Below are 20,902 nucleotides of genomic sequence, written 5' to 3'. Positions count from 1 at the left end.
TCTAACCTTTGCAGGATAAAGCAGATATCTTAGGGCAGTAAGCAGCAGGGGTGGGGAAAAATTAAACTGTCAATCGGTCCTGCTTGATGTTATCATTAACAGGGGGGGTGGGGGGGGGGGGTGTAAGAGGGGGGGAAAAAGAAAGGAATAAAAAAAAAAAAAACTTGTTTTTATCACATCAGTGAAAAAAAACACCCCCACAAATTGTATATATTTTACATAATGGAATAAATAATATAAAAAAGGAATAAAAGTTATGAATTTAAATCCCATATAAGTATAAAAAGTACGAGTATTCAGTACTGTGTCCTGAAAATTAATAAAAGATTGCACCATTGAAGCGTTTAGACCGCCTGAGCTAGCACATGTTTAGACAGAGATTAATAACGTCATCACTGATTGGACAAAATTTTACCTCTACTGGCTCTTGAGATAACCAGTACATATAGCTGTTCTGCTTACTCCCACTTGTTAACAAAAAAATGGAAACCTTTTGTTAATTTAAAAATCCTTTATAATTATTGGATAGACTACATTGAACAGTCAACAATAAATACATTTATTGATTATTTCAGTATATTTTATGCTATTTCAAGCAGTTTGTATTGCACAAAAGTCTCTTGCTTCCGACTGGGACACTCGACCCGACAAAGCTCCGTACATAGGTGTTAACAGGTGTTGATTGTAACCAGTTGCAAACTCTGGGTCCTTTGTTTTAATTGAGTGTAATACCTTGATGGCTCTCTCACCAAGAATGGTGTTATTGTTAACGTCTGTTTTATCTCTTGACTGGCTCAGCAACTTTGACAAAATTAATGTCTAGCCTAGTGGCTGTGGATTGACACTACTGTAGGTCCGACTTCAGTGACAGACGATATATACTTAGGCAGACTTTAAAATCACAGATGTCTGAAACACAAGTTATACTGACCACTATTTATTTATTATTTTAAATCATGCATGAGATACCGATGTCTGGGCAGGCCGGTCCACTTGACAGATAAGAATTTGTTCCAATAATAGAAATGGACAGGTGCTTCGGACCGACAAGAATGACAAAAGTGGGACCGGCAAACACACGTTGTTAAAAAATAATTTTGGTCTCAGAGATCGAGAATCGGTCCCAGACCGGGAGAAAAGGGCTTTTTCCCACCCCTGGTAAGCAGTTATTTCCTTTGTAGCACAGCTCCACACTGTGTGTCATAAATTGTCATGCAAGATAACTGAATAACGAAAAAGCCAATTACAAATGATCACAATAAATACAAATTTTCTTTTTGTTCTTATGTTTAATACTGTAAGATATTATTATACCTACAGATCAGACATCTTGCAGGTACAGACACAACCAAGGAAAACAATATTTATAGTCTTTTTTTGCATCAAAACGGAGTTCATTAATTGGAATATAATTCTGTAATCAATAAAATTAAAAGTCATATAAATACATGTTATTAAGTTTTAAACCCATAGCAACTCGCATAATATTTTTTTTTTCTGAATTTTTTTTTTATTGTAAACAGAAAATGTTCTCAACAAATTATCAAATTGTATAGATTAAATATCATTTCTAATACAAGAGTGAAACAAGACAAGGTAGGTGGTTACACCCGGATTGTTAACAGTGATGAAGGCAGAAATGCATGGACACTATCTTACCTTGGCTGTTCCAGAGGCTGCCTTCACCCTTGTATCAAAAGGAGATTCAGCCCATGCACTTTGATGATAATTTAAGAAATATTTTTATTTACAATGAAATTTGCTTTTAAAATTTTATGCCAGTTGCAAGGAGTTTAAAACTTAATGTTGTGTTTTATAACAGTCTTAACAGGAGTTCATCAGTTCCATTTTGATGCAAATGGAAGGGACTTTCAAGACATGCATAATGACCAAAACTATTTACTAATATTCACTTTTATTGTGAAACGAAAAGCTTGTACTTTGAACGTCATTTATAACAAAATCCAATAAGGATGACTGATAGGCTAGCACATGATGTCAGAGTTTGAACTGGAATTGCATCTTAATGTCAACAAAGTATGTGCATGTAGTTTATATTGTTCAGGGAAACCACATTTACACCAAGTTGCAACACATTTTAATGTTGATATTCTTTACTTATTTATGCAAACAGTCTCTGTGGGATTAATTTATTTGTAGTTATTTATTACAAATAATTGTAAATATAATAAAAATATGGAACTTGCAACTTTGAGAATGAATGGGTCATTAAACATTATCAGCTTTATTATAAGTATATCCCAGCACGCCCCCTCCCCCCAAAAAACAACAACAACAACAACCCCACCACCAACAACAAAAAACCCCAACTTCAAACAAACAAAAAAACCCACCCCTAATTCTTTTTCTAAATATCTATGATGTAATTAAATGAAACCTGTCATAAGCAGTTGTTCAGGATTTAATCTGTCATTTGCCAAATTGTCAAATGAGATTTAAGGTACCATATGTCACTACCAATTCACCAAAGCATTACTAGAAAACCATGTGTCATTTGTCATTTGTAGGTGTATAGCTATTTTTCAATAATTCTATTTACCTCAATGTTACTTGAATTTGGCTACATATTTTTTGATAAAATTCACCGAATTGCTGTTAATTTTTGGTGTCCAGTTTACACCCTAATTGTTGTTTGTTTCCCTTGCACTCCACCTAACACCCATCTCTGCCTCAGTACCCCTCCAACATTTTTTTGCATATTAAGTCATTCCAGTTATTACAATAACATCCCCACACACCCTTAAATCGGCAAATGTTCCCAATCCCAACTAAACAAATCTGAATGACAAAACCATAAAACATGGTCAGGGTCATATCTCAGTCAAATAACCTATGAGGCAATAATGTTGATCTTGCACAAGTGAGCCAATGTCCTTTGCAAGACTATGGTAAGAGGAGAACAATATCAATTCACAAGAGGCCAAACAAAGAGAATTGCTAAGTAGCGAGAGTTATTATTACCCACTGTGATTCTCCTTTCATCAAAGTCTGTCAAATGGTACTAAAATGTAAGTATTTCCCAGTGACGTTACAGCACTTAACAACTTAATATTCCAGCAGGTACTTTTATTTTTCTCTGGGGAACGATCTAGCAAAATATTGCTTCATGTCTCTCTGGCCATATAGGTAATAAACATTATTCTACAATGAACTGGGTTTTGTCCTGTGGTTAACCTATGCACCGATACAATGCAATAATTCACTATGACAAAGTAGCTTAATTAATTTACTCCTGATAATTTTTTAATCATGTATTTTGAATGTTGGTACAGTATATATTTGAATGATGCAAGAAATAATCTTATATTAGTACAGTGTATTTAAAGAATAGAACAGAACAAAATGGAAAATATGCTAAGAATTATAGTGAAATATTGACAGAAAATAATCTTATACATGCATTAGTATTTAGAGAACAGAACAGAACAAAAAGGAAAATGGCTATAAATTATGATGAAATGACATATACATCACGTGTGCTACACACCAAGCCATGTAACTAGATATAATATATTCTCTAGAATTTCTAATAAAGAACATGACTAATCTAAGAGATCTCATACTAAAAGAATACTAAAACATAAAACAAATTAACCACATTAAAATTAACACAAATATATATATTTCTTCTTTACAAAATTAACTGTTAATTGCATTCCACCTTTTCAACTAAAGATCACTGATAAACCATTGGATATTCAACAAATTGAATGAATGAATGAATGAATGAATAAATGACAGAATGAATGAATAAATGAATGAATGTTTATCAATCCAGCATACTACATATGAAATAGGAGCAATTTACTGGTAAACTTTAAGTGGCAGCAGGGCTACCTCTGGCACTCGCCAAATTCGCCAATTGCAAATTTTGAAAGCAGTTAGCAAATTTAATTTTAATTTGGCAAAATAATTTCATGTAATAATTCACATTTTTGAGAAAATAATTGTCGATTTCTGCAATTTTTAAAGTTTAATAAACAATTTGATCATTGACAGATTATATTTGAAGTTATAATCATAAGCTTAACCCTTGAGGTTTCCAGATTCAAATGGTCCTAGTCAAGTTGGATATTCGGATATGCTAGAGAAAAGATGTTACAGACCTCACCATTTAAGGAGAGCTATTACTGCCACTCACCATCACTCTCCTGAGACTAGTACAAGGAGAGTAATTGTTAGCTCCTCTTAGTTTGTGAAGTTATATGGCATCAATGGCTCCCTATATAATCAATGTTATAGGAACAATTAATCACTCCCCTCAAATGTTTTTTCACATCACGGTCTGATGTTAAATCAAAATTACTATTATCATGCCCAAAATTACTGCTTAGCCAGTTTATATATTTTGACTATGATTCCGATAAACAAGTGAATGGAATAAGAAATATTATCTTGGAGAAAAAATACCGTAAAACAAAAAATAACAAGAATATTGATTTAAAGAATTTATTAATTTTTAAACATTATACAACATTTGCAAGATGAATTAGATCATCTGCCACTCTAGTGAGTGTTCATATACTATTTAAAGTGATAAAAACATCTCTGTGTTAAAGGTACATGGTCCTATATAAACACATAATGGGGGCGCAATTGTTCATAACATTTTGATTTTTAATTTTACATATTCAGAATGGAAATATCGCATACTGAGCAAAAAAATATATTTTGCTAATACAAAAATAGGGGCAGGCCTGTATTCTCATGGTGGGCAGGGATGAAAATTTTCCAATTTATATTATAGTGGCCTTATATTATGAGGTGGAATTTGTTTCTGAGTATATAAACATCCGGCATTCCACAAAATATTCAAAACTTGTTTGGAGATGACTGAATATTTAAGTTCACAATCATTTGACGTATTCTGCATTGTCATGCTCCCTAACAATATGCTGCAATGATTTTCTAAAAAGGAGCGAGCTTCTATAGATATTATGAGAGCTAATAATGAGCCAGCTATGAAAATTCCAAGTATGAAATATCGAGTTTTAACCAGAAACAATGACCTATGTTTTTACGGGACTATGTACCTTTAACAGCAATAATTACATCTCAGACTTGTCAACTTGCCAGGAGAAGCTATACACTGGGGGAAAAAAAACATTAAAAAAAAAAAATAATAATAATAATAATAATAATAATAATAATAATAATAATAATAATATATTATTATTATTATTATTACCCCAGCAGTCACTCATAACAGAAATATTCTGCATTGGTCTAACGAACAATACCATTGGACAATTCGACGCTTATAAACCAATGACTTTGTCGGTACTAAATATGACATCATCACGATTTGACAAACACACAAAATGATGTCATGTAGTTTTAAAAGTTTGCCTTTACGGGTCTCTGTTTTTGGTGTTAAATTAATAACAAAATGCCATTTTAATGCAATTCATTATAGATTTGGAAGCAGAATAAAGAGAATTTGTGGTTTTTTAAATTATCTATGAACGTGATTAAATTACAACGTTATAGTAATTCTCAGAACAGTGCGTAAAGTGGTTTACATCGTTCCTATACAGGTTGGCCTTCATGCATGTGCGTCGAAAATAAAGGCTTTTAGAGAAAAATAGCTGAGGTAATAAATAGAATAACAAACTTGGTACCAGTTATTATCAAATTTATGTCCCTCGTGAAATAATTTTCATTTGTCACTCACTAAAGCTCGTGCCAACTGAAAATTATTTCACTCGGGACATAAATTTGATAATAACTGGTAACTCGTTTATTATCCTCTATTTATTATTAATTAATTAATTATTATGTTATTATTATGTCTGTTATTATTGTCTATTATTATTATTATGTCTCTTATTATGTCTATTATTATTATGTCTGTTATTATGTCTATTATTATTATGTCTATTATTATGTCTATTATTATTATGTCTCTTATTATGTCTATTATTATTATGTCTATTATTATTATGTTTATTATTATGTCTATTATTATGTTTATTATTATGTCTATTATTATTATTATTATGTTTATTCTAATTATTATGTGGAAACTAAGCAAAATATATTGTATGCAATTTTTTTTAGAAATAACTTTTTAAATCAAGTTTGTTCCACATGTTGATGCTGTAAATCAGCTGGTTAAATATCAAGCATAGTTTATGACAGAAAATAGTATATTGGTAGTGCAGATATACTGTATAATATGTTGCCCAGGTAGAATGTGGTAAATTATACAATAGAAATTACCAAGTTCACTAATATTCAACAGGTATGTTAGTTTATTTCTTGAAATTTAGTCAATGTTTGATCTTGGTGGACTGTACAAAATACTGATAAATAACCTTTTAAAGGACATACTCTAGTTGTTAAACACTACATCATATTTTTCACCATTAGAGTCATTTATGATGATTGAAATCAAACATTACTTACATTTTATTGTTTAGATTATCCATTTCCGTACAACTGAAGTGTTTCTGATTATCCTGGTGTTTTTAAAAACGCACATACATCTGAGAAGTAACTATTATGGAATCGCATTTTAGTCTATTTTTAAGGGTATTTCAAAGTCACAGACTCTTGTTTCACTCTGTTGTATTCAAAGTTTGTTACAGGTTTGTAAATTAACCAAACTTTGTATCCATTTTTATGGGTTGAAACTAGAGTCTAGATGAAAAATATGCCTTTGTGTTTAAACACTAGGGTCTGTCCCTTTAAAATGATGTTTGTGACTGCAAGTAAATACATGTATTAAGAAAATATTGTATTCCCAAAAAAAATTCAATTTTTTTTTCAATAATTAATTTAAAGCTGATCAGGGCTAGCTCTGGGTATGCAAAAAAATTGGCCAACTTGTCTATTAAACTTAAAAAATTGCAGAAATCAATTATTTTATTAAAAATGTGAATTATTACATGCAATTATTTCGCCAAATTAAAATTAAATTTGCTAACTGCTTTCAAACTTCGCAATTGGCGAATTTGGCAAGTGCCAGAGCCAGAGCTAACCCTGCTGACACATAAAGTTGACCAGTTTTGCTTTACGTCAAATCAAATATTTACCATGTGTTTTATTTCTATACTTTTTATTTTATTTCACTACTTGATATCAATAATGTCTTCATATCATTAATTATTTAAAAAATCAGAATGAAACTTTTATGGAAATTCCGTATTATTCCTGAACTGAATATGGGAGGTAATTTGTAGTGAAATTCACGGTCACACTCAAGACTTAAAGTGTCTTCACTTTAATTGTATACTGTTTGAATGGGCGAGACTTTACTAAAACCTTAAATCATTTAACTTAAAGGATCTGGGGCCAAATTAAAAAAATATTTTAACTTTATACTTTTACACTTGTTTGTTACCTATTTCATGCAGAAAGTTACATAATTACAGAATATGGATCATGATAAACATGACAACAAATGATTTCTGTACATTTCAAACTTACTGTATGGTAATTGCTTTTTAATCATAGATTTATGTAAATGTAGGACTGAATACTGAATACAGTAGGAACCATATCTAAATCATTGCCCTCTGTCCTCACCTGACCCACCTTCCATTTTGACTTACAGTGAGTGATAGATCCTTGTTTTTAAACACTCAGGCATGTTGCTGACTATTAGAGCGATTTTTAATAATTGAAATCAGACATTAATTAGAATGTTTTTGATTAGATTATCCATCATCATACATCCAGTGTTTATTGTCCTATTGATGTTGCTAATACGACAAAACATTTTCATATTTTTAAAAATGCACTTATACCTCTGATATTTTATAGTTATGGAAACAAGCTGAAGAATGTTTTCCACATTTCCACATATTCACATTACAGACTCTTGTCTCACTCTATTGTAACTTTATCTAGATGTTACAGGTTTGCACATTAACCAAACTTAAGTGTCCATTTTCACCGGTTGAAACTAGGGTCTGTGACTTGAATTTTCTATATGAAATAGATACCAACGACTTGTAAACATATTACCACTAACCATAAACATAAAATTACGATGTTTTGTTAATTTGGTTCTAGAGCCTGTGCTTATAAAGCTTTTGAGTGCAAACTCATATGTTTAATGTCACATGCATACCATTGGTATGGCATTGCAAAATGACATTCAAGTCTCAACATGTTATGAAAGTCTTAAAGGGACATACCCTAGTTTTTAAACACTAAGACACATTTTTTACTATTAAGAACCATTTTTGATAACTGAAATCATACTTTACTTAGATTTTATTGTTTAGATTATCCATTTCTGTACATTCAAAGTGTTTTTGGTCATCCTGGTGTTTTTAATATCGCAAAATGCATTTTAAAAAATGCATGTGCGTCTGAGACGCAACAGTTGTGAAGTCTGAGTTTTTGTCTATTTTTAGACGATATTTCACAATTTCAAAGTCACAGACTCATATTTCACTCAAATGTAACTTTATCCAAATGTGTTACAGGTTTGTAGATTAACTAAACGTAGTGTTAATTTTCACGGGTTGAAACTAGGATCTGTCCCTTTAAGACTTTGAAATGTTTTATAAGCAACTGACCTGGAACCGTGCTTATAAAACCTTTAGGGTCCAGACTCAATCCTCTAATGATGTCACATGCATACAATTTGTATGGCACTGTCATGACATTAAAGTCTCAGACTCTTATTAAGAGTCTCGAGTCTAGACTCTAAAAGCTTTATAAACACCTGTCTCATCCTGAAGAATCCCTGTGGGTTGACAAGTCTGCATGATGCTTCACTGTACAACATTAAAGACAAATGAACACAGCGTAATCAAGAAGAGTTGTTCAGGCGTGTTACAAGATATCCCGAGGACCCACTGGTACTAATATTCTGTTGAGCGGGGTTAGCGTAAAACTGTGGTGGTTGAAGATTCCCGTTGGCTGTGTAGTCAGACACTTCAGAAGCCGACTGGTCTGAGTCTCCCATTAAAGGGCTAGCCACATTGTGCTGCACACCCACGAACTTGGCCAGCTTGCTGTGGATTCCATTCAGCTCTATCTGATCCACATGGTTGTTTTTCTTGTGATCAACAGACAGGCTCAGTCGACGGCTGAGTCTGTTCAACTGCTCGGCATCAAAAATACACACACAGAACAAGCGCCAGAACTCAGCACGGAATTTCTTTCCAAAAAAGTAGTATGGCACAATATTGATTGCAGAATTAAGCGTGACGAGAAACAAGACCACTTCGTTAAACGTGTGGTAGCTCCGAGACAGGTCTCTGAATGCCGTAAATGCATACATCATCCTAGCAACGAGGGCCGGACCCTGACAGATAAGGAATATTATCACCACACCTATCAGCATAATTGTTGTGTCGTTACGTCGCTTTTCTTTTGCATTAATCTCTCGGCCTTTCTTCCTTGATAAATGTACTGCCCGGATGAGAAATCCATTGATGATTGTCAATGCCAGGAAAGGTAGACCACAGACACATATCAAATACAACCATGAATGCACAATTTCGCGAAAATATTCATTTTTGCCAAATGTAGTAAAATCAATGTAGTACAGGATTTGTGTGGTATTTCCCGCTTCAATGCGAATTCTTGCTGTGTAATACTCAAAGAATCTTGGGATGTTGAAACCGATACCAGCAAGAAACATGGCAAGGATCACCTTCTTGGCACGACTTCTGCAGCACATTCGTTCAGCCTTGAACGGATGACAGATCATGATGTAGCGGTCGACCGTGAACGCGAGGGTCAGCCATATGGAGGTCACTTGAAAGGTCACAGTTATCGGGTGGATGAACGGGTAGATGAATGCATAATACAGGTCCAGGCTCGAGTCACTCAAGGGTGGCTTGGTGTCCTTCACAAACAGCATCAGTGTGGTGATCAGCACCAGCATGTCGCAGACGGCCAGCGCCGCAAGGTACATGTATGTCGATGACCTCATCTTCTTGGTGGTCAGCACAATCACGCAGAAAATGTTGCCGATAATCCCCAGTGAACACACAATCGTACCGCCAATACCGGAGAGGTAGTAGCGAAACTCGGCATTCTTGAGGACATCGCCACCCTCCAGTTCAGATTCGTCAAACGTGTACGGGACACTGAGGTTGTTGATGGTGTCATCTTCAGAAGACATCTTGGTTTGTGTTTCTGATGTGTAGATCACCACCTTTGTAATAATCAAACCTCAGACCAAGAGATCCTAATGTCGAAGGTTTTTTTCTGTTGTTAATTATGCCAGACTGTCATTGCTTGTCTAACAAATGCACAATTATAGTACTTCCAGTACTAGAGAGGTAGCATACAAGTCTAATTTTTTGTGTAAGTCATGACCTGGCAATAATTAAATTTGGAATCAAGACTTGCCAAAGTAGATCTCTCTTTTTTTCTGTAGTTAATTATCTTTTCCAATGGTTAATTATATTTGGCTATCGTAGCTTGATGACTATCCAAGAAAGTTTATATCAATACCAGGTAAACAACATTTGAACAAAAAAAATGCGGATGTTAACTCCAAGAATCATCATGTCATAATGCCATTTAAATATCGGTTGAAATAAATCCATGTAATTCCCTCATCTTGTACTAAACATATTACTGTCTTAAAACACGATAGCTTTTTGCCTAATGTTTTCTAGACTTCCTTTGAATTTGATCTGTCACAGAAATGTAAGTCATCGGCACGCCCACTGGTTATTAGTTTCAAGCTATGAGCATCACTTGTTTGAACCATGTATAACTAATCCCAAAGTGCTTTTCCTCCACAGAATAACATTTATATGAACAAAACAAGCATTAAAATCTGTTTTGAGAAAAAGTTCAAATGCAATGCTTTGATGGTAAAATATGCATATATTGTGTTTCATGGCCCTTGCTAAAAGTGTTCTGATTGATGGTGTCAATAACTTGCTCTCAGCTCAACAACCTTCGTGTGACCAGCACTAGATGAAAAGTCATTGCAATCAGCACCACAAAGCAGACATTAGCCAAATGTACATCTCAAACAACACTTGATAATTGCTTCAGCACACATTATTAGCAGAGAAAGCAATTTGTCATTCATGCACTTTGCACTAAAACCGTGGTCGTGTATCACGCTGTATTATAACTGTCGCACATATTACCGTCACCACGTCCACGACAAACCAACCTCATATCTTCTCATTTAAGCAACTAAATATTTAGCTTTTTCCAAAAGTGAACCAGATATATATTAATGTCACTGACTCTATAAAAGAAATAAATGATAACCTTTGAACATTAAGAAAATAAATGTTTCACACTCATTTTGGCAGCGATGGAGGGGGAAGCTTTTGAATATTTGAACATGGCAACGATATGTCACTTCACTGTTTGGTAAGTGAAGCGAGAAATCCTAAGATTCCAGACACTGTCATTAGCAGGTATTTCTGACCCCTACAGTGATAGTGTTTCGGGGCCTAATGTCATCAACAAGTCTTCCCATGCACAGCTATCACAGCAAGTGGTTTTCTGTCCACCATTATTAGAGGCAGCATCCCCTGACAAATCACTCTGCAGCTCTCTCAGCTCTTGGTTCTCTCGCCAATGATGGTAACTGACAAACGTCCATCCTGAAAAAGAGAAAGAAATTAGTCTGATGGCTAGTGGTTTCGACATAATGAGCCTGTTCCATGGAGTTATTTTAAAACCATTATTATCAGTGAACAGAAAAATCCATAAACACCTACAACATATACTGACAGGAATAAACATTGTGATTTGTTCTCTCTTGTTTTTTTTATTTATGATGCCGGTAGCAGTTACAATCAGTATGGTTTGTGGGTGGTTCTAGATTTAGTTTTCTTTATTGCTAATAATGATTTTAATATAACTCCACAGAATAGCTTCATTATTTATGAATACCCATACAAATTTATTTACCTAACAGAACAAATCCCAAGAAACACAAAAACTTAAATTCAGAAGTTCAGAAATCATAAAAAGGAGGTTATTAAAGGTGAAGATTAAAACAAATTATGGTTCTTTTACAAAACCATTAAACATTCCTATCTTATTTAAATCTGTTCTACATGAAAATTATTGAAATTAAGAAAAATAAAAGAGATCTGAATATATCAAGTGGTTCCCCTTTTTTTTATTTTTATTAACAATACAGTTGCAATTTCATAAAAAAATGTCTAAACAATATGTGAACATCTTATTTGTTATCTTCTTTTTCAGTTGCAATTGTAATACAATTGTAATCTAATGACATCCTATAAAGTTACACATGACATGCTTAGTTATTTGTGGCCAGTACTACCTTTATGTATACAGAATGCAAACTTGTTAAAAGAAATTTAAATAATTAGTTTGTTCCTTATTTAAATATAGTTTTGTAGAGATGCACAGTATTACTGGTATATTATTCAAAAGGTATATAATACATATTGTAGAACACCCTGTCTATATCTCATAAATGAGTTGGAAACCCAAATCTCTTGACTTTGACAGATTTTCTCAATTCTATTCATAGTTGTGAAAAAGGAAAGGATTGACATTACTAAAATAAACTTTTGTACACTAAGGGGATTTAATTTCAGATGAAGGTTTAACTTTATATACCAAACTTCAACTTAAATCAGGCAGTTTCTTTATTTAGCTAGAAGCTTATCTCAAAACACTGTTGATGCTGCTGTAAATAATACATTGTGACACAAATCCTGTGACAGGAAGAATGGGAAACTGCGAGGTTAACCCGGTGGAATTCTCCATTCGTCCTGAACAGGATCAATCCCATAACCTACGCCATTTATCTGCTATTATTTTGTACCAAACCAAATAACTTCCAGCTGGGTCAAAGTTAGAGATGCACCCAACTTTTGATAGAGAAGTTAACACCAGAAGTCCTGTGATTGGTGATAAATGTGAGTGTGTTGGTTGTTAAAACAAATAGTTTCATCTGGGCAAAAAATGTATACAATTTTATTTCATCTAGTACCACTGTGTCAAGTAGCCCTGTGCTATAAACATGTATGGGGTACCTGCAAAAAAAAGTACTCAAATTTTGTGCAGAAATAGGGTAGGCATAGACGTTACCTGTTATCTCAGAAATGAGCAGCTTGACCCCCAATTTCTTCTGATTCACTTTAAGGATGAGGGGTGGTAGTTTTTATATATGTAGTGTTTATGTCAATTGATATGCTGCAGATAAGAGTTGTAGCCACATGTTACTATTGTCATCTATGGGATTTGATTTGGTAGTATACACCCTACAAATTACGCAAAAATTGGCAAATCGTCTATATTATCCATATGGTTAAAAATATCTGAGTTCATATCAAAGTGTTACATCCCACGTAAAGTGGGTTATAACATCTCGAAGTCATACTATGATGTCATGAGACTGGCACATGACAACTTTACCTTAGCAGAACGTCAGTCAAATGAGTTCAGTGATTAAATTAAAATCACTTATGCGTAATAAATAGGATATTAAACAAGCTACTATTTTGTATTACGTCAATGTCTCTTGTGAAATAATTTTCATTGACTCTAAAGCTCGTGACAATTGAAAATTATTTCAATCGGAACATAAACATGATAAAGAATGGAAGCTTGTTTAATATCCTGTAATTATTTCTGTCATTCAATGTGATCACGCTAAACAGGCAAACTTGTTTGCATGCAGTATGACATACAGAATTCATAATTTCATTCTTGTATTATATATTTGTCCCATTCAAAATTAGTTTTTGAACATAGTATTCCTCAATAAAAATACAATTACTGTTGTTTTGTTTAATGACACCACTAGAGCACATTGATTTATTAATCATCGGCTATTGGATGTCAAACATGGTAATTTTTGACAGTCATAGAGAGGAAACCCGCTACATTTTGTCCATTAGTAGCAAGGGATCTTTTATATGCACCATCCCACAGACAGGATAGCACATACCACAGCCTTTGATATACCAGTCTTGGTGCACTGGCTGTGACGAGAAATAGCCTAATGGACCCACCAACAGGGACCGATCCCAAAGCAACCGCTCATCACGTGAGTGCTTTGCCACTGGGCTACGTCTCACCCCAATACATGCATTTAACCCAACACAAAACTACTATGTTTTGCTTCATGTTTAATATATATTATATCAAATCATCTAGTATACTCATCTCGAGTTTAGTCCAGTCAAATTAGCTCCAAAAAGTGGTCAACCCACAAGTAATTGCAACAGAATTGATTTGAATGTTTTTTAAATCTGAAATACCTCATCTACAACATATTAAAAATATCAAGGAATAGTTGAGGGGGAAAATGCATAAAATTGTATGTATATGACCCATATGAGAAATATTGGTGTGTGTGTTTTATTAGAGGGTAGGGATACATTTTCTACCATAACTTTCTTATTAATTGATATATGTTCTTAAATTATCTATCATCTTAAAGATAACAGACTGTGCTTTTTTGTAGAATATAATTTAGTAAAATTTGTTAATCTATGACGTCACAATCTCGCCATAATTATCTCCCCTTCGGCAAATCCACAATTTCTCACATCTTTACATTAAAATGTTTGTCCTAAAACTATTATTTGGAAAAAGTATGAACTAAAAGTGATTTAAATTGTAATAATATGCATGAATAAATTATTTGAGATCTATTGATGGTATGTTGTTTGTTATTCAGGTGATTTATATTTGTTTTGTGAACTTTTAAATTTGAACATTGTAAACATACACTTTTTAAAAGCATTGTCAATTGTTTTGTGTGTGTATCTGTTATTGCATTGTCCTGGTTCTAGTAATTCAGTGATATCCTTGTTTGTTGATGGCACTGTCACTGAAGACCTCAAAGAATTAGCTAATGCATTCAATGAGGTTTTTTTTATATTATTAAACAATTAGATTCTCCATAAGTAGAGCTTCCAATATTAGTTAGTATGGTTAATGATTCACTTACGGATATTGTGTTAGAGCAAACTGAAGTGGAGGACATCCTAAATTCACTTGACGTATCCATATCATTGGGTCCTGACCTTATTAGTAATAGATTACTGAAATTATTAGCTGAAGAACTTTCCTTATACGACTGTTTAATTTATCAATGTACCACTACTTTTTTCCATCTCTATTCATACAAAAAAGTAGTATTCACGAACTTTCAAATTATAGACCAATTTCATTAACATTATTTCTAAACTTTTTGAAAAATGCATTTTTAAACACATTTTTAATTTCTTTGAACTAACAACATTTGTGCATTTGTGTAATCTGTAATATAATATGCAAGGCCGTTTTAACAGTTTTTGACCTTTCTGACAGCTTCTTATCTTTTGATTTGTACTAATAACCGCTTTTTCGTATTTGTCCGAAGTTGCACTTCGCAAGGATCTTTTTGCGCTCAGGACTAGTCTACTACATTACACACATCATGCTAAACACTGCATACACATATTAATTCCATAAATACTACGACACTAGAAGCCACCATCTATTACACTTACTATAGAGGTGACTATATACCCGACGGCCGTACACATGAGGGCTGGCTATCTACACGGTGATCGTATTTAGGGGGAAATCCCAATGTAAAGCCATCACACCCCATCGAAACTTTCACGCTTTGTTTGGGATCACTGTCAATATATATATATCCACACACCAAAACACATTTCATAGTTTGCACGTGCATCACGCAGTTGTCCCGTACACGTGCGTGGGGTGTCATTCTCAATTTTGACAATTTCCAGAAAGGTCGATTAATCACTGTGGAACATTATTTCTGTCAATCGTTTTCATTCTGTTGATCACACAGTTGTTATTGTTTTGTTTTTAGTCATTTTTATTGTTTGAATTTGCGATTTACTGATAAAAAAAATGTCAACTTTCAAATTTCACTTCTGACCCCAATCATCCTTCAAGATCTTTGGTGGTCATAAAACCTACTGTAATACTGAATTACCGGTTGTAATGTTTGCCCAATTAATTCACTATTATCATATAACCATTCCCCACAGCTAATATACCTTACAATTTTGGCAATTGTAAATTCTTATTAGAGTTCCCCTACTTTTTTTTAAGAGTATATATATCTGTGTGTGTGTGTGTGTGTGTGTGTGTGTGTGTGTGTGTGTGTGTGTAAATTTGTCAAATCACTGTAATTTCGGTCTATTCATTGTTACTTTTAGTGTATTTAACATGTCAATGTCACTGCATTGTTAAAAGTTTATTCACGGTTACTTTCAGTATATTTAATACGTCACTGTCACTGATTTTTAGTTTGTTCATGGCTACTTCCAGTGTATTTGATACGTCACTGTATTATTAGGTTTATTCGCGGCTACTTTCAGTCTGTTTGTTATGTCATTGTCACTTTATTTTTTAATTTATTCATGGTTACTTTTAGTCCATTTCATGTACCGTTCACCGTAGTCGACTTCACTGTCTATTGAAATCAGAAAATTGGAACCACTCGTACAGCGTCATTCTCCGCAAATGACGGGACATTCCATATCCGTGCATCGTTTTGTGTCGCATGTTAACTTAAAACACCTACAGAAAAGTATCTCAAGCAGCTTTCCAGGCAATGGTGGCAGTTGTTTTTGGTGAATACTGTGTGTTTTTCCATGTCTGTGGATCTAACTCAGCATCATGATCATCTATGCTAATCCAGTGTCGATACTGCAAAAACACCCACTTGCTGTGACAGGCTACAGCATTTGATTTGGAGGCACGGTTTGAACTTGTACACAGATAATTTCTGAAATTGTTTTCTGCGTGAGCTGTGTAAATCATACTTAACTGCAATGTCTTTGCTTAAATCTTCTTACAGAAAATATGCAACTAAAGTCTTGTAATTATAGTGGACAAAAATGTTTTTGAGGACTTCTCCCTTTTCAGTACAAACAAGCTTTGATGTTTTATCACAAACTGTAAACTATTACAAGAAGTGAGCGACATATTTTTTTCCCAAGCACCATCTTCATTTTCTAGATATCCCACTCTTTGGTTTATATTGTTAGTCTATAGGTATAGCTTAATTTAATAGCAGCATAGCAGTACAAGACGATAAGAAGGTTTGTGTCTTCACTAATAAGTGACCAGCTGCATGCATTTTCCAGCTGCTTTGTAAATCACCTACCAGCATCACTGCCATGCATTTTTGAACACTGGTTATCATGGGAGGAAAATCCAGCCCAAAAGTGATCACGTCTCCGTAGAACATGATGACCTATCTTGAACATGAAGCATACTCCTAGGGTGTCTTTTTCCAGATCTTGCATCTTGTGAGTAAGACAGAACTGACAGTCGCCTTCTTCAAAATAGTTCCTTTTCCTCATCTACCCTCACGTCTTCTACTTGGGCATATATTTCGATATCTACGTTTGAAATGTCAACTGTGGAATCAGCTATGGTTTCATCTTCAATACTTTGAGGACTGCACTCGTCACCCAATTCAGTATAGGGCAATGTAATTTTAAATGTTCGAGAGACAAGCAAATCTTGTATGCCAATATCTAGAACAAATTGTATTTTTACTGTCTTTCCTCTTGGATTGGCAGTAATAAATGCATACACTTTCTGTATAATCTGCTGGAGACCCAAACCACTCATTATATGGCCAATGCAGCCAATAAAACTCATTTCTGTATGTAACCCTCCCAATCACAAAGGCAATAGAGCAGAGGGGACTTGTTGAAGGTTCATTATTGATGCTAGTGTTTGCTTCCCACTACAATGGCTGATCAAAGGTTAATACTGATGTTGATCCCTATCGCCAGGAATGATCAGATACAAAGACCATCGTTGAGTAAATACATGAAGGATCGCCAGCATTCATGTCAATCGTCGGTACAAAAGTCAGAGATGATTTCCCTGAGTATAAACCATTCTGGTACATCTGCGTACGTCCCGACATTCTTGGCATGTGTAACCCGAGTGACCAATTCATCAAAGACAAGATATGATCTACTGGTGTACGATGCTTCAGTTTATCAAATTTCATAGTTGACATGCTATTTGACGTTTCAGTTTTCTCCAAGTGTTATTAATTCGTTTACAGACACAAGTCTTCGTCATCCTGATCTAACACCTGTTATTATTCCAATTCTGTCGAAGGTGTTCTTTCCATCAAGTGTACATGAATTCTGGTCTGCAACACACTGTACAAAGCTGCCAGACACAAAACCAAGTATACCAGTTCCTTGGGAGGCAGAAGCGCTAGGTTCAAGGCTATTGAGTATATCGATAAAACATTTGGACCCAAAATAATGGTGAAGTTGAATGACAAATCAAATCAGTAAAGGAGCTAAATAAAAAAGAGGACGAGATACCTATAGTATTGCTCGACCAACAGACAATACTTTCAGTTGAAAATCCTTTTCACGGAATATATGCTTTTGAGAAGCACACGTAAATTTTGTGGAGATATTTACTATAATAAATAATAAATACCCGGTATTATATCCATTGTGTAAGCAAGCAAAATAAAATTTCAAGAATGTGAAGGCAAGGTTTAATATTATAATAAAATTAGATTAAATGGTGAAAAGTGTAAGTTGTGGAATCAAATAAAAATGAAAATGGAACAAGCCGAGGTAAGTAGAATTATACACAGAATAAAAATATTTCCAGAAATTAAAATGAAAAAGAAACGAGTCAAAAAAAGAAGAAGTCAATGACCCAAAATTAACACTAACAAAACGTGCGTCAAAGCCACAAAACAAATTTGTCTGACAAAATATACACAAATATAAATAATCAATTTTTACACATTTGCAATATTATATTATTGATAGCTAGTATACTATATATTTAAAAAATATATATTTAGAAAATTTGTTTCTAATTTTCATTATTATTCATACTTACCTAGTACTAGCACAACAACAATGCTATACGACCCTGAGTTATAACCTCCACTGCAGAATTATCTCCCCTTGCCAGATGTATAACCTACACCCGCGCATGCGTAGACCGTATATCCTCGTTATCGATTCAAAGTCCGGAATGACTGAATCAAAAAAGACCTCCCTCGGGGCGGGTGGGAGGTAACGGTTGTTGTTGTGCTAGTACTAGGTAAGTATGAATAATAATGAAAATTAGAAACAAATTTTCTAATAGTCTTATTCAACTTACCATACTAGCACAACAACAATGCTATAACAGACGTGATATAACACCGTTAAAGCACGAGAATTTAACATTAAAGGGAGGAGGTAAGAAAACAAGGACTACTTACCCATTCAACCAGTAGTGTTCGTCTCAAGTAATGATACAGTGAAAAAGCAACCCACATCATACGAGGTATAAAATGTCAAAGTGACTTTTAAATTGAAGAACTACAACCCCAATTAAAAGTAAACCAAGTTAACAAGGTGAGGAAACCCGCACACCAAGTAATGGTAAAAGACACTCGACTGCCCCAGATAGTCAACCATCCACCCCCAAACAGGAGGTGGAGAACTATCTCCCAGAAAGACTGCCGACCGGACGAAATAAGGGTCGCCACCCTACTCGTGGCCCTGCTAAACCGAAATGAGTTGCTGCCCTGCAATGACTGACTGAATCCGCCGAGTTCCGTCCGGACCAACAGCCATATCACAGAAATAAAACCGGTCAAATGTGTGTCGACCTTTCCAAAATCCCGCACTCATGACCTTGAAAATGTCCAAAGAATCATGGAAATTAAGGGAAGCAGAAATCGCCCGAATCTCATCAGGTCGAACGGAGAAATTCATGATCACCCACCTTCTCATATGCCAGTTTGATGGTTGCAGCAATCCATCTCGACAAAGCATTCTTCGTAATGTCTTCTGGTTGGCATGTGAAAGAGATAAACAGTCTCTTAGTGTTTTGCCAGAGATTTCTAGTACGCTCCAAATAGAATTTCAAAGCCCGCACCGGACAAAGAAGTCTATCAGAATTATCCGCAGAAAGCGTACGAGATAAACACTGAATGATGGCCGGAGGAAACTCTTCCCCTGGCACCTGGTTCTTAGCCACGAAAACAGGATCAGTACGTAATGTAACTGACCCGTCCGTATTGTAATCCACCAAATCATGCAAAAAAGCAGGAATCTCACTAATACGACAGCAAGCCGCTAGTGAGACCAGAAACAAAGTTTTCCACGTCAAATGACGAAGACTGGCAAATTTCAAAGGCTCGTAGGGCTTGCCTTTGAGTGCATGCAGAACCAGAAAAACATTCCATTTAGGCAAAATGGAAGGCTTCTCAACCGTGTTTTGTAACGACTTAAGCAAGTCATGCAACACGAGATTCGTTGAGAAATCTTGACGTCCACACTGCCTCAGAGTAGTGAAAATGGACGACCGGTAACTTCTCACTGTTTGGACCTTCAGCTGTCTTTCTTGGACAAGAGCCAGAAAGTACTCAGCTAAATCATTAACAGTAGGCGACAAGGGATCCACGTCCCTCTCAGTCGCCCAATGAACCCAAGCGCGCCAGTGACACTGGTAGACCCTCTCCGTAGACTGGCGTTTCGAAGAGGAGACGAGCTCAACAACCCGTTTAGAAAAGCCTCGGTTTCGGAGGGAAACCCCGACAACTGCCATGCGTGAAGTCGGAAAACCTCCGGCTTCGGATGCCACTCTGTCCGATGCAGTCTCTGACTGAGCAAATCGGGTATCAACGGCAACCGCACTGGCTCCTGCACTAAAAGTGACAGGAGCGGAGGAAACCAGGCTTGAGCTGCCCAACTTGGGGCTACGAGCGTGACACGACAAGGTTGCTGTTTGATCTTTGCCAGAACCTTGCCAATCAGAACCGGAGGGGGAAAGGCGTAAAAATCCAGTCCCGTCCAGTCCATGCTCAATGCATCGTTGCCAGTGGGTCTGGTACCGGCGATACAAACACTGGCAACTGACTGTTCAGGCGAGTGGCAAACATATCGAGTTGAGGACTCCCCCACAACTGAAGAACTCGATAAGCGACCGT

The 20,902-nt window shown here is 35.1% G+C and overlaps 2 protein-coding genes across 3 annotated transcripts in view; both read right to left on the bottom strand.

The window, feature by feature from the left end:
- Nucleotides 1–20,902, bottom strand: part of LOC121367596 (general transcription factor 3C polypeptide 1-like) — a 236,243-nt gene that overhangs the window by 64,013 nt on the left and 151,328 nt on the right. The gene's annotated exons all lie outside the window — the stretch shown is intronic.
- LOC121367597 (FMRFamide receptor-like) lies at nt 8,579–11,568 on the bottom strand. The gene has a single exon (XM_041491871.1). The coding sequence runs from the start codon at nt 10,109–10,111 to the stop codon at nt 8,789–8,791; it is 1,323 nt and encodes a 440-aa protein (XP_041347805.1). The 5' UTR covers nt 10,112–11,568; the 3' UTR covers nt 8,579–8,788.

The sequence above is a fragment of the Gigantopelta aegis genome, chromosome 3 (assembly GCF_016097555.1).
Source record: "Gigantopelta aegis isolate Gae_Host chromosome 3, Gae_host_genome, whole genome shotgun sequence".
Classification (NCBI taxonomy): Eukaryota; Metazoa; Mollusca; class Gastropoda; order Neomphalida; family Peltospiridae; genus Gigantopelta; species Gigantopelta aegis.
This window is presented reverse-complemented; position numbering and strand designations above follow the sequence as displayed.